General features: G+C 52.0%; 1 protein-coding gene across 1 annotated transcript in view; it reads right to left on the bottom strand.

Annotated features, from left to right (window-relative positions):
- RELA (RELA proto-oncogene, NF-kB subunit) overlaps positions 1 to 6,214 on the bottom strand; it is a 182,520-nt gene extending 176,306 nt beyond the window's left edge. The window contains 1 exon segment of the mRNA XM_030218693.1: positions 5,673 to 6,214. Coding sequence (XP_030074553.1) covers positions 5,673 to 5,679 — 7 coding nt within the window. The 5' untranslated portion in view covers positions 5,680 to 6,214.
- Positions 6,215 to 15,196: the final 8,982 nt, after the last annotated feature.

Here is a 15,196-nt window from a genome sequence, read left to right as displayed (position 1 = left end):
AATCCACGGTGTAGTCGAATCCGCAGGAGGACTCGCCCTATCAAGGGCCAAGGAGGGAACACATACAAGAGGCCCGGTGGCAAGGGTTGAGCCAGCGCATCCAACCCCGCTGAGCGAGGATCTCTCCTTCTGCTCAAAAAGCGAGGGACTTTGGCGTTTGCACTTGACGCCATAAGATCCATTCCGGGAGTCCCCCATTTGGCACAAATCTGAAGAAACACTTCTTCTGCCAGTTCCCATTCCGCCGGGTCGATTTGATGCCTGCTGAGAAAACCGGCTTACACGTTGCTCTGACCTGCTATGTGAGCTGCTGACAAAAGCTGCAGGTGGAGCTCGGCCCAGTGGCAAATCTGAGCTGCCTCCACGGCCAGGGCCCTGCACTGAGTGCCACCGTGACGATTGATGTAGGCCACCGCTGTCGTGTTGTCTGACAGAACCCGGACAGCAAGTCCCTTCAGAATCATATGGAAGGCCAAAAGAGCCTGGAATATCGCTCTCGGTTCCAAGCGATTGATGGACCACCCCGCTTCCACGGGTGTCCACTGACCCTGAGCACAGCTTCCCTGGCAATGCGCTCCCCAGCCCAAAAGGCTGGCATCCGTTATCACCAGGCACCAAGAAGGAAGCACGAGCGGCATTCCTCGTCGCAGCGTCCTGTTGGAGAGCCACCAATCCATACTGTGCCGGGCCACAGGGAGCCACGTGAGTCTGTGTTGATATTCCTGGGAAATCGGAGACCATTGATGGAGCAGGGCAATCTGCAGTGGCCTCATATGCGCTCTCGCCCAGGGAACCACCTCCAAGGTGGCCGTCATGGACCCCAGAAGCTGGACAAAGTCCCAAGCTCGAGGGCGAGGCATCCGCAGGAGCAGACGGGCCTGATTCTGAAGCTTGCACCTCCTCTGGTCGGGGAGAAAGACAAACCCCGAGGCCGTGTCAAACCGGACCCCCAAATACTCGAGAGACTGAGAGGGGATCAGGTGACTTTTGGGTATACTGACCACCCAGCCCAGAGTCTGCAGGACTGTCACTACTCTGGCAAGACGACTTTCGTCTGCCGAATCCGCTCTGATGAGCCAGTCGTCGAGATAAGGGTGAACTCTGATACCCTCTCACCTGAGAAAGGCAACTACCACCACCATTACCTTGGAAAAGGTACAGGAAGCTGTGGCTAGGCCGAAAGGCAAGGCCCGAAACTGAAAATGCTGGCCCAACACCGCAAACCGGAGGAACCGCTGGTGCGGGGGGCCAAATAGGAATGTGCAAGTAAGCTTCCTTGAGGTTCAGAGACATAAGAAACTCTCCTGGCTGAACCGCCGCAATAACGGAACACAGGGTTTCCATGCGGAAGTGTCTCACTCTTAAGGCCTCGTTGACTTGTCGTAAGTCAAGGATCGGTCTGAAAGACCCGGCTTTTCGAGGGACCACAAAATAAATGCAGTAGTGACCGCAGCCACGTTCGGCGGGAGGCACCGGGATCACCGCTCCGAGGTGCAGCAAGACTTGCAAGGTCTCCTTTACTGCCGCCCATTTAATGGCAGTGCCGCATCGGGACTCCAAAAACATGTCTCTCACCGGGGCACCGAATTCCAATTGGTAACCTTCTCTGATCAGGTCCAGGACCCACTGATCCGAATAAATCTTGGTCCACTCCTCGAGAAAGAGGGAAAGACATCCTCCAACTGCAGGAGTGGACCGGCGTCCCATCATTGTGGAGCACGCCCCTGAACTCCTGGCTGTGACCCGGCCGCTGCAGGCAGAAACCGCCACAGACATCTGCTCAGCCGAAGCTCTGACCAGATCATAAAGGGCATCAGCCAAAAATGACAGGGCCGACTCCATCCGCGGGACAACCTCAGAGGGACCCCGCACCCTCCGCGGGCTGCTCCACCACCTGTTGTAACCAGGAAAGACAGGCGCGAGCTACATAGGAACTACAAATAGACGCCCTTAAGGCATGGCCCAATATTTCAAAGGACCGCATCAACGCGGACTCTAGCCACCGGTCCTGCATGTCTTTCAAAGCGACCCCTCCCTCTACTGCAAGAGTGGTCTTTTTTGTCACAGCCGTGACTAAGGCGTCCACTTTAGGCATCCCAAAAAGGGCCAAGTGGACCTCACTCAGAGGGTAAAGCTGACCCATAGCCCTGGCCACTTTCAAAGGCCCATCGGGGTCAGACCATTGAGCTGAAATAAGCTCCTGGATGGAGTCATGCACAGGACAGGCCCGCATAGGCTTCTTAGTACTCGCCATCCTAAGATTAACAGAGGAGGCCTCGCCTTCAGCAGGATCATCAATCGAGAGGGCCTGCAAGGCGTCAGCAATGAGAGCTGGCAGATCATCGCGGTGGAAAATCCGAACCGCATTGGGATCATCCAAATCCAGTGGTAAACAGGCACCCTCTTATGGATCATCTGTCTCTGAGGGCCTGCCAGATCCCTCAGACTCCCCACAGCCTGACCATGGGGGGGTAAGGATATGTGCCACTTTCAGACGGGGAATTTACCCGTCTATGTTTAGCGTGTTTCCAACGCTCGGGGGAAGAAATAACATCTGAAGCCATCCCCGGGGCATCAACACCCGGAGGGAACCCAGGATGCAACGCAGTGTCAGACACCTGCGGCAGAGCTCTTTTCAGCATGAAGGCCTTATGCATCAGTAGCACAAACTCAGGGGAGAAAAACTCACCCTGGCCCTCTGCCCCCGAATTAGGTGAAACGGAGGTTGGAGCTCCTCTGGCAGCCTCGAAACGAGGCGTCCCCCTGCACTCAGACTCCTCTGCCATCGCAGGGGTCGAGGCATGCAGCGCTTTCAAAATGGCGCCCACTGCCAGCTACATCAAGCGGGAACAATCATCGCTCGCCATGCTCGTACTAGCTCGAGCATCTAAGGAGCACGTACTGCAAAGCCCCGCTGCTGACCTGCGCTTACCAGAGCGGGAGCAGCTCTTAACTCCTTCAGCAGCCATCGCCCAACTGGACGGAAATATAGCAATAAAATGGCGGCTTCGCACCAAAACGTACCCCATTCGGAACGCTGTCCGTGGGAACCTCCCCAGAGGAGCTGGGCACCACTCTCACCTCAGAAGACCGAGTCAACGAGCTCCGGTCAAACTGCACTGAACCAGAATCTCTGGAGAAAGCCTCAGAACAGCCACGCAGTAAAAGCAAGCTTTTTTTTTTTTTTTTACACTGTGAGGAAAGTTGGAGGCAGGCAGCAACAGAGGGACTCCGGGAGGACGGGAGACTGGGTAAGGCAGGGAAAGGGTGAACCTATACGCCTTTAAAGTGGGCACCACCAGCCACAACACCCCTGCTCAACTGGCAAAGCACAAGAGCCACCCCAAGCAGAAATCCAGGAGCTGATCAAACTACATCCACACCTGCTGGGAGATAGAGAAATACTAAAGGCAGATGGGGCTAGCTGCCCTAGGGTCACTGTGGTTCTTCAGTGTTCTCTATCTCCACCTGCTGGTAGACGGATACAACCCATCAGTTAATGGATTCATCTGCTGTTGATGACAAGGAATGTTATATTCAAGAAATTTTTGAAAGGCTGGTATTTATACACAGAACACATGCCATTGTGTGCCAACACAGTTTTTTTTCCCTCCTGACGTGCAAAATTATTATTATTTATTTGGATTTATCACCTTTTTGAAGGAATTCACTTCAACAGTAAGAATAAATTAAACATAAGAAATAGACAATTAAAGCAGTAAAAATATTCAAACAATACAAAGTATGGCATAGTATGCTTCTTACAATGTCAACACAATACGTAATAGAACATTTTAATTGACAAAGTAGGGTATAAGCAAAGATGGAACATATACCCCCCTGTTTACTAAAGCTTAGCTCGAGCTATCTGCCGCAGGGCCCATTTTATTCCTATGGGCTCTGTTACAGATAACAAGCTAAGCTTTAGTAAACAATCCCCATAGATAGGTAAGAGAGTAACACTCCTGTTTACTAAGCCACGCTAGCGGCTGTTCCAGCACTAATGCCGACAGAGCCCATTCAAAGTGAATGAGCTCTGCGGGCATTAGCCGGGACAGCCACTAGTTCTGTGTTAAAGCAAACAATTTGAGATTTGGCACTAGAACTGATCCAAAATTTGGAAACAATAGCCGTAGCCCAAACCCCCACCAATGCAAGCCTCCTCCAGGCTGCCCACCAGCTCTGCCCCACCTAAGGCCTACCATGGAGGTCTAGTGGCCTCTTCGGAGCAGGAATCTCCTGAGTTGCTCTTGGCCCTGCTGGCTGCATTGACAAAATGGCAGACTAGAAGGCCGCAGGAGGTTGTGGCTGCCATTTTCACACTGAAACCAGCGTGGGGAGGTACAAGCCCCGGTCGCTACTGCTCATGCCATTTCCAATCTAAAAATGGCAGCTCTCACCCACAGGGGGCGGTTTTTCTGTCAGGGAGTATGGCTCAGGGGATGGGCTGGCAGCAGGGCAAGGCCATGGTTTTGGTTTTCAGCCAAAACCGAGTAAAGAATTTCAGCTGGCCTCTATTTTCACATATATATAGCTTTCTGTGCAGCACAGTATTACCACTCACAGCAGAAGCCATACACTCAGACATCCAAGTGCAGCTTTCTGAATCGGCCTCGCTGAGTGCCAGTACAAATATTTTTGTAGCACAAAATATAGCAGCTAGCACAAACCTAGCTATCCATGCTTGCAGCATGATCTCCAAAATTAGCATGTATCTATTTGCACACTATTTAGTTACTACACTGGAGAGGAGTGTGGTAGCCGTGTTAGTCCACTCTTAAGGTTATCAATAGAAATCAAACAAAATAAAACATGGAAAAGAAAATAAGATGATACCTTTTTTATTGGACATAACTTAATACATTTGTTGATTAGCTTTCGAAGGTTGCCCTTCTTCCGATCTGACGAAGAAGGGCAACCTTCGAAAGCTAATCAACAAATGTATTAAGTTATGTCCAATAAAAAAGGTATCATCTTATTTTCTTTTCCATGTTTTATTTTGTTTGATTTCTATTGATACACTGGAGAGCAAATTTCTTTTAATATATATGCATTAGGAAACAGAACATTAGCAGCCAGCTGTCTGCAGCCACCCTGAGATGTGAATTCAAAAGCAAGAAGCTATTCAAGATCTTGCTACAGCCTGCAGCTGACCCCCAAACATAAGAGCCTGCTCTGTGGGTGCTTAAGCACCCCCAATATTGAGAAAATTCCTTGTATGTGTCCCAGGGAGGGGTTATTTCCACTTAGCACTCCCAATAATTTTGAAAAGTTCACTCCTAAGCCACCAACCCATACGTTTCTGACAAAAAAAAGGTTTACTGTTAAAAGAAGGCTATAAACAGATGTATATATTTTATGTTTACCTTTAAAGGCAAGAAGATAGATAGTCTAATCTTTATACATATGCATGTAAACAATGGAAAGAAAAAATTCAGACTGCCAAAAAGCAGCTTGGTAGCGTGGAGCTGGGAGATACACAGAAAACAGGCTTATGAGAAACACACACACACACACACACACACACACACACAAAAAAAAAACGTTCCCTACCCATTCCAACCAAGATTTTAATTATGGTCGTGAAAGCTAGCCGTGGCAAGACGGAAAGTGCTGTTAAAGTTTCATCTATATTGGAATTGAAGGAAAGGACTATATGCTTAGTTACTCACCTGCCATGGATGCTGGGGGAAGGAGGCTGAGCCCAGTCCTAACAATGTTATTGTAATTGCTAGGGAGCGGAAGCTGCTGCTAGTTGTGTAGTTAACAATTCCAGGAAAGTACAACTCGCTGCTTGCCACCATTAGCGTCACTATACTAGATTTGACAACACTTTAGGCGCTCGTCTTTTCTTCACTAATCTCCAGCGGCTAAAGTTGATGCCGACGTCTTAGACTGTAACTTTTTTTTTCCTTATTGTTTTCTAACTATCGTTTGTGTTTCTATTACTACCTGGGAACGAAAGATACTGCTAAAGGGCAGGCCGGGCAGTGAGGAGTAAAATAAACCTCCTGGGAGGGGCGGCGGAGACTACCCCTGTGATGAAGCCTAGCGCTCTCGCAGTACCCGAGAAGATGGATGCCGCGGCCGGTTCTCACCCACTTTCCTTTCCCTCCGTCGCACCGGGTCTCACGCACCAGCCACCGCGGAAATGACCCCGATTACATCAGTTTCGAGAAACGGAGTGACAGTCCCAAGCGCCTGCGCTGCCAGACGTGTTCCAAGCCTCGTTTTGGATAGAGTTTCGTTTGGGTCAAGGAGGGTGAATAAACCAGGAAACGAAGTGACGTCACAATGCTGAAGCTAATTATAGTAGTTTCTATTTCCCCTGCCCCACGCAGCCGTCGTCGCCATACACTCAAAACAAATCAAGCAAACCTTGAGCTGCTGCATCCACCTTGTCATAGAAACATGACGGCGGATAAAGCCCATATTGTAGGAGTGGACAAGCGAACACTGTACACGGCCTGCAGCCATCACTAGACTGGCAGGACAACCTCAAGCTCTGTGCATACTACCTATGGATCTTGCCTTTTGCACACAACTTATGGACTTTGCCTTTCTTGTGGCATACCTTATATTTGGATGTTACTGAACATTGCATCTTTTTGTATTGTGCCTTAACCATCAACTGTCAGCTCCTGATAGCTAGATAGATAACTGATTGAGACAGGATGCAGACGTATTAGATAAACGGCATTACACACTGTTTACTTTGTGTGGACTTTTGTGGACTTTTGTACTAACAGGATTTTCTATTTGGACTTTGCATTCATACTTGCACCTTTGCTTTGTACCAAAACCTAAGCTTACATATAATGAACCTAGACTAAGACCTAAATCTGTGCAGTTTAGACTTTTACTAGTAGTATGTATTTGTTAACCAGCAGCTAGATAACAAGTTGTAGTAGTCAGCAATTTAGGGTTGTAGGGAAGGTAGCTGGCTCTGCCAGCATGGTCTCGTGATCCATGCATAGAGGCTGTATTGTGTAAATGTGCTGGAACATTGCAATAAGTTACATTTCTTGCAAAGTAACAATTTCTATGAAAGCTATGAAACTGACGTATCTTTTCTCTGTGAAAACTACAGAACTACTAATGTATTGCGCATGTGCCTGTACTGCGCATGTGTATGTGTGACGTATGATGCGTTTTATGCGCATGACCAGTAATCTGTATAAAAACGAGTGTCACATGACGCTCGTGACGCAGTATCCTGAGACTGATCTCGGTACTGTTCATTGCTAGCAATAAAGCTGCCTCGTTTTCGGAACCATTTGCCTCTTGTCTCCTGATTTACTTAGCTGAAGGTTCTATTACATTTTCTGGCGAGCCAGCAAGGAGTACATAGAGGGAAACGGATTATATTCTTTCCCCTCCCCCGCCGCGGTCTGGTCGGGTAATCTGCCCCCCTCCGAGACGGTGGTAAGTGGCCACCGCTGATTTCAGCGTCCATCTCCAGAAGGAGGGCTGATAGACGCCGGCTGACTGGCGGTGGGGCCGTGTGGTTCCGGCAAGGCACCTTTTCTTTTTTCTTTTTGAACTCCGGAGGGAAGCGCGCCAACAGGCCACGTCCGAAGACGGCGGACAGGCGAGTATACTCTGGGTAGTGACTGGCCCGGTAAAGGGTCGAAGAAGAGGCTTCATCACCCTCTTGGCCAATGGCTAATACGGACTAGGTCCCGAAACCCACTAGGCTCTGCGAAGGAACCGAACGGGAGGGTTTCTTGAGGCGTATGAAAGTTGAGTGAGTGGGCCTGCAGTTTCGGATCGGGTGACCGCATTCCGGTCAGGCCGGCTGTTGACCCTTCTGTGTCCGGTGGAACGAGACCCCTTACTCCTCCACCATCCCTTTCCCCCTTTGTCTGTCTCCTATCCTTTGGCACTCAGGTTAGGATGGGCGGGGGTGGGTCTACTCCGTTAGACTTAATGACGGAACACTTTAGCGAAGTGTTCGACCAGGAGCAATGCAGTAAAGCCGGGATGATACAGCGATGTCAGTTTATGTGGCCCGGGTTAGGGAGATGTGTTGATTGGCCACCGGAAGGGTCATTCGAATATGAAAAAGTGGCGGCAGTCATGAATGTGGTTATAGTTGAGGGAAATCCAGGCTGTCCCGAGGATATCCCATATGTGGAGGGGTGGCTTGATGTAGTCCGGAACCTGCCGGTTTGGGCCCAGCATAAGGTGGAAAAGGCCGCCCTTATGGTGATAAGCCAGAGGAAGGGTCGCAAGACCAAGTTGAAAGCCCATACCACGCCCAATACTCTCAGTTACCCGGCAACCGTTGCCGTCGCGAAGGCCATAGAGAACACCCCCATCACTGAAGCCACGCCCTGTACTACCAACACGGAGGCCACGCCCCGTACTACCAGTACTTCCAGTACCCTCCCGAGACCAAGACCTCCAAAAGCAATCCAAGGGAAAGCTCAGGGCCCCCAGAATCCCAAAAAGGTTCCTCCGAAGGCCCCTATACTTAGTACGGTAGAGGCCTACGAGGAGGAGGCAGCGCCCCCCCCTTATAGCCCCATATATCCCAATCTCGCGAACTTGACAGAGGGCCAGAATAACGCCGAGGCCTCCGGCCCAGAGTCGGACGCGGAAGAAACTTCCCGGGCAAGTACTCCCGAATCAACAGGCCCCGGAACCTCCAGGAAGAGCCAGAGGGTCACTAAGCCGATAACCCGATTTCCCCAGTCAAGCCCGTTAAGTACCCTCCCTCCAAACAAGAGGGCGGATGTTACCGACCTGTTTCCGATCCGACAATCAACAACATACACTCCAACCCCAGGAGGCCAGCCCATCGAGTCCACAGTCTACAGTCACGTCCCATTCTCTAGTGCCGACTTGTATAACTGGAAGGTGCATGGGCCTTCCTACGACCAAAAACCCGAACAACTTGTAGAACTGGTGGAGGGCATAATATACAGCTATAACCCAACCTGGGGTGATCTCAGGCAGTTGAGTGCCCACATCCTGACTACTGAGGAACGCTGCCTGCTACAACAGAATATGGAGGAAGCGATCCGGAGGGCCCACCCGGATGAAGCACAGATAGAGGACCGCTTAAGAAGGGAGGTGCCCACCACACGTCCTGATTGGGACTATTGGACAGAGGATGGTCAAACCCGCACCCGTCAATACCAGCAGGCCTATTTGGCAGCCTTGAAAAAGGCAAACAGAAGATTACTAATATGGGAAAAATTCATAACGTTGTTCAACAAAAGCATGAGAGCCCAGGGGATTTCCTAGAACGCCTGATGGAAGCGTTTAGGAGACACAGCCCAATAAATCCCGAGGATCCAAAAAATGTCCCCACAGTGGTCATGAGCTTTGTCAGTCAGTCAGCACCGGACATAAGAAAGAAACTCCTGAAGACTGAAGGATTTGAGGGGATGAGTATAAGCCAACTGAAGGCCATAGCCGATCGCGTGTTCGGATACCGCGATCAGGAAGAGAAATCCGAGGCTCGGAAAGAGGCAAGCAGACGGATGCGTGAGAATGCGGATGTACTGGCCGCGGTGTTGGAAGAGCGCCTGGGATCAAGACCGCGCGGCAGAGGAAGGGGCCGAAGGGGTAGAGGAACGCGGTCCCCCATAGGACGGAACCAGTGTGCCAACTGTCGACAAGAAGGGCACTGGTGGGCGGACTGCCCGGAGAAGCCACGAGACCAGAATCGAGAGGGGGCGGACAACGACCACCCACGAGGCCCCAGGCAAGGACAGCGAGGCCGAGGCCGCGGCCGGGGACACATTGAGCAACAGGAATGGCAAATGGCCCTTGACGCGGCCCGGGGCTATCCCGCATGAAGTGACCGGGAGGGCAGAGTCCCTACTGACCCTCTGGTGGAAATCCGAGTGGGGACACAACTAATGAAGGCCCTATTAGACACTGGGGCCCAACGATCTGTCATCACCACTGCCATAGCCCCTCTCACGAAAGAAACCATACCGATTGTGGGAGCTTCTGGAAAATCCCTCACTGCCCCGCTCCTCAAGGAACGCCATGTCCAAATCGGAGGGACGATGGTGTCTCATCAGTTCATACATATCCCTGAATGTCCCGTCCCCCTGATTGGCCGGGACCTACTGTGCAAGCTCCAAGCCACCTTAAGATTCAAGGCTACGGGAGAAGTAGAAGCCCAGTTTGAGAACCGGCCAGTAACACTTATCTGTCCTGTACAAGAAGAGTGGAGGTTGCACGCCCCCTTATTCGCAGGCCCTGATGACTGCCGCTATTGCCAGGATACCCCTTTCACACGGCAGAGAAGAACCCTCATGGCTGGGGTGCCCGGCGTGTGGGCAGAAGTGAACCCCGGTGGACTTGCTATCAACGCCATCCCTATCTGGGTCGAACTCAAACCAAATGCCCAGATTGTCAACCAAGGACAGTATCATATCCCCTATGCAGCCCGACACAGTATGCAAACGCATCTACAGAAACTCCTTCAACAAGGGGTCCTTAAACAGGTCAGATCTGCTTGGAACACCCCACTGCTGCCCGTTAAGAAGCCAGGAACATCAGAGTACAGACCCGTCCAGGACCTGAGGAAGGTCAACAACCAGGTGGCTGACATAGTTGCCCTTGTACCTAATCCATACTCCATTCTAGCCCAAGTGCCAGCCCAAACCAAGTGGTATAGTGTCATTGATCTGAAGGATGCTTTCTTCTCCATCCCTCTTGCTGCCGATAGCCAGCAGTTGTTTGCCTTTACGTGGGAAGACTTACAGACTGGGAGTAAGCAGCAATTCACATGGACCCGGCTCCCCCAGGGATTCAAGAATTCACCTGCCCTCTTCGGTGACCAACTTGCCCAAGACTTGAAGATCTACCAGGACGAGTATGGGCTGGTCGTCCAGTACGTGGATGACCTGTTGGTAGCCCGGGAAACATACACGGATTGTGCAGAAGCTACCCTACACCTCTTGAAAACCTTGGAAGCTCAAGGGTACCGAGCCAGCCGGAAAAAGGCCCAGATATGTGAGATCGAAGTCGAGTATCTGGGGTTTCGCCTCCGAGAAGGAACCCGAAGGCTCGGTACACCCCGTACCCAAGCTATTCGCAACCAACCCATTCCTGCAAATAAGAAAGAATTGCGTGCGTTACTAGGAGCAGCTGGATACTGCTGGATCTGGATCATTAACTTTGCTGTTTTGACCCAGGATTTGTACACCAAGCTGAAGGGACCTGAACTCAAGGGCCAGACCCTCCAGTGGGAGAAACACGAACTGAAGGCTCTTCAGGACCTCAAAGAGGCCCTCGTGGCCCCACCAGCGCTCGGATTGCCAGATGTGACTAAACCGTTCCACTTGTTTGTCGACGAGAAGAAGGGATTGGCACTTGGGGTCCTCACCCAAATGGTTGGCACCTGGCAACACCCTGTAGCATACCTTTCTAAGGGCATGGACAATGTGGCAAGAGGTTGGCCGGGGTGTCTCCGAAGCATTGCGGCTGCATGCCTATTGATACACGAGGCCAACAAGCTCACCTTTGGCCAGACGCTCCTTGAGACTACGCCCCATACCATCTGTGGCCTGCTCGAGAGTCATGGGCCCCGATGGATGACTAACTCCTGACTAGTCAAGTACCAAGCCCTACTGTGCGAGAACCCAGAGGTGCAAATCCAGGACACCACCAACCTCAACCCTGCTACCCTTCTTCCGGCCCCGGAACCCCCATTCCATGACTGTGCAGAGGTAATGGCCACTGTACATTCCAGCAGACCTGACCTGAAAGATCAGCCCTGGCAGGGGGGAATCACTTTGTTCACGGACGGAAGTAGCCAAGTGATCGAAGGAATCCAGAAAGCTGGATATGCCGTCGTATCTGAGGATCATGTGATCGAGGCTATGGCCCTGCCACCCGGAACATCAGCTCAGAAAGCTGAATTGATTGCCCTCATTAGGGCTCTCCTGTGGGCAGAAGGAAAAATTGTGAATATTTACACTGACTCCAAGTATGCCTTCCTTACCCTCCAGGTACACGGGGCCTTGTACAAAGAAAGTGTCCTGTTTCTAGTGGTGAGCCCTTAGGTTCTCTAAGGCCCCGCGAGACCTCAGAGGACAGCCGAGCACCCCGAATCTTCACCCGCGGCGGCCGCCGTTCACCAAGGGTTGAGCCCCCAGCTGCAGGCGGCCAGCAGGACTGCTGGAACCGCGGGGTGACGGCTGACCTGGCTGGTAGTCAGTAACGCAGTCTCTAAAGGGTAGCTAGCAAGGGCGGCTAGAACTCCGAAAGGACAAGTAGCACAGTCTCTGAATGGTAGCTAGCAAGGGCGGCTAGCACTCCGAGAGGACAAGTAGCACAGTCTCTGAATGGTGGCTAGCAAGGGCGGCTAGCACTCCGGGAGGACAAGTAGCACAGTCTCTGAATGGTGGCTAGCAAGGGCGGCTAGCACTCCGACAAAACCACTGTGCCGGCTTCAGCATACACGAAACGGAAGCAGTTGAGTCCTCCTGTCCTCCGGTTTAAATGTCGCGCCGCCCTGCACCCTCCCCGGGAGAGGAACCAACCAACCCGGCCCCAGAAGGCGATGGAGCCTCAGGATTGGCCAGCCCGCCCTCCAGGCGGAGTTTTGGCCCCGGCGCGCCAATCCGGCGTGAGGTAGGTGGAGCCTCCGCGCTGGTCCGCCCCGGGAGGCGTCGGCGCCGCCATCTTGGCCGGCGCAACGCTCCGCTCTCCGAGGCCGGTGCTCGCTCCAGCGGGTCGCTGTTCTCGGCCCGACCCGCGGCAGCGCCGGCCTCTCCTGAGGTCCATCCCCACAGCCCCGGACGCCGCGAGGGCCGCCGACCATCGCCCCCCACAACAGGAGCGCAGGTAGGACCGGGGAACGGGACAGAAAGAGGCTTCCTAACAGCTGAGGGAAAAGGGCTCACAAATGCCACTGAGATCTGACAACTACTCGAGGCTGTATGGAAACCAAAGAAAGTAGCTGTGATACATTGCAGGGCTCACACAGGCCGGACGGACCCCATCGCCCGGGGAAATCAGCGGGCGGATGATGCAGCGAAAAGGGCAAGTCAGCTCCCCCATTCTTCGGACCCTGTGCTTTTCGTCCATCTCCCCACAGAAGCCCCCATCTATGGCCAACACGAAACAGAGTGGGCCCGGCAAGAGGGCCTGGAATCGCACAATGGATGGTGGATATTACAGGATGGCCGAATATGGATACCAGAAGCCCTGGCCTGGACGGTGGTCAGGGAAGCCCACAATCGCACCCAACTGGGCAGAGACGCCTTGGGACGCCTGCTTGAGAAGACCTACTATGTCAACAAACTATCCCTCTGGACCAAGAATGCTTCCAGCCAATGCACAACTTGTGCCCGGAACAACCCACGGACAGGACCAGGCCCTGCTCCTGGCCACATCCTTCGGGGCACCAGCCCATTCCACGTCTGCCAGATTGATTTCACGCACATGCCCCCGGCCCGGGGCTACAAAGCTATCCTCGTGGCGGTATGTACGTATACCGGATGGATTGAAGCCGTACCCACTAGGACAGAGATGGCTAAAGAAGTCACTTCCTTGCTCATTCACCACATCTTGCCTCGATATGGGCTCCCTAAACAGATCAACTCTGATAATGGGCCTGCGTTCGCCAGTGAAGTGACCCAGCAACAGCACTAGACTGGGCCTCGATTGGAAACTACATTGTGCTTGGAGACCCCAGAGCAGTGGGGTAGTGGAGAGGGCCAACCGATCCCTGAAGAGCCAGCTTGCTAAGCTATGCCAAGAAGCCAAAGCCAAATGGCCCGACTTGCTCCCACTAGCATTACTGCATCTGAGGTGCACACCGAAAGCTACAGGTCTTACCCCTTATGAGATGATGTACGCCAGGCCACCACCTCTGCCTTCCTTCCCCGACTCCTTGCAGATACAGGGTGAGAGTTCCCTAGTAAAACAGCTAAGGGCTTTACGCGAGGTAGTGCAGGACATCCAACAGTACACTGAGAGTGTGCCTAGATCAAAAGAAAAAGGTAGCATGTGGGAACTTGCTCCTTTTGTTTTGTGGATTGCAGTGGTATATTGTAAAAATGCACTTGAAATTTTTATTACTACTATTTAAAGTATTTTAAGTTAATTATGTTCAATGGAAATTAAGGGGCATGTTTACTTAGGTGCGCTAAGAAAAATAGCGCAAGTGCACATAACGCAGCTTCCTACATATACTGAGGTCACCATTAACATGTGGCCGCAATAGCGCATATAGGGGCGGAGACACGCTACCATGGTTGTGGCGCATTACAGGCGCATTACTGACACTGGTGCGTTAAATAGTGCTTGTGTCTCAGTAGCACTCATGAATTACCTCAACATGCGCACATATTCCAATGCATGCAGAAAAGTAGTCTTGTTGAGGGACTGCTGTAGTACTGGGAATGCTACTACTACTACTACTACTACTATTTAACATTTCTAAAGCGCTACCATGGTTACGCAGCGCTGTACAATTCAAACATAGAAGGACAGTCCCTGCTCAAGGAGCTTACAATCTAAACGACAAGTGTCCAGTCAAGGACAAGTGTAGAGTCCGACTAATAGGGCATACTATATTTCACGGAAGGTTAGGTGCCGAAAGCAGCATTGAAGAGGTGAGCTTTAAGCAGAGATTTGAAGATGGGTAGGGAGGGGGCTTGGCGTAGGGGTTGAGGAAGATTGTTCCAGGCATAGGGTGAGGCAAGGCAGAATGAACGGAGCCTGGAGTTGGCAGTGGTGGAGAAGGGAACTGAAAGGAGGGATTTGTCCTGGGAGCGGAGGTTACGGGCGGGAACATAGGGGGAGATGAGGGTAGAGAGGTAGTGAGGAGCAGTAGACCGGGTGCATTTGTAGGTAAGGAGGAGAATCTTGAATTGAATGCGGTATCTGATCGGAAGCCAGTGAAGTGACTTGAGGAGAGGGGTGATGTGAGTATATCGGTTCTGGCGGAATATAAGACGTGCGGCAGCGTTCTGGACGGATTGAAGGGGGGATAGATGGCTAAGTGGGAGGCCGGTGAGGAGCAAGTTGCAGTAGTCAAGGCGAGAGGTAATGAGAGCTTGGACGAGAGTTCGTGTGGTGTGCTCAGATAGGAAAGGGCGAATTTTGCTGATGTTGAAGAGGAAGAAGCGGCAGTCTTGGCAGTCTGTTGGATATGGGCAGAGAAGGAGAGGGAGAAGTCGAAGATGACTCCGAGGTTGCGGGCAGATGGGACGGGGAG

The sequence above is a fragment of the Microcaecilia unicolor genome, chromosome 11 (genome assembly GCF_901765095.1).
Source record: "Microcaecilia unicolor chromosome 11, aMicUni1.1, whole genome shotgun sequence".
Taxonomy (NCBI): Eukaryota; Metazoa; Chordata; class Amphibia; order Gymnophiona; family Siphonopidae; genus Microcaecilia; species Microcaecilia unicolor.
Note: the sequence above shows the minus strand (reverse complement) of the source record. Positions and strands in the feature narration are given on the sequence as shown.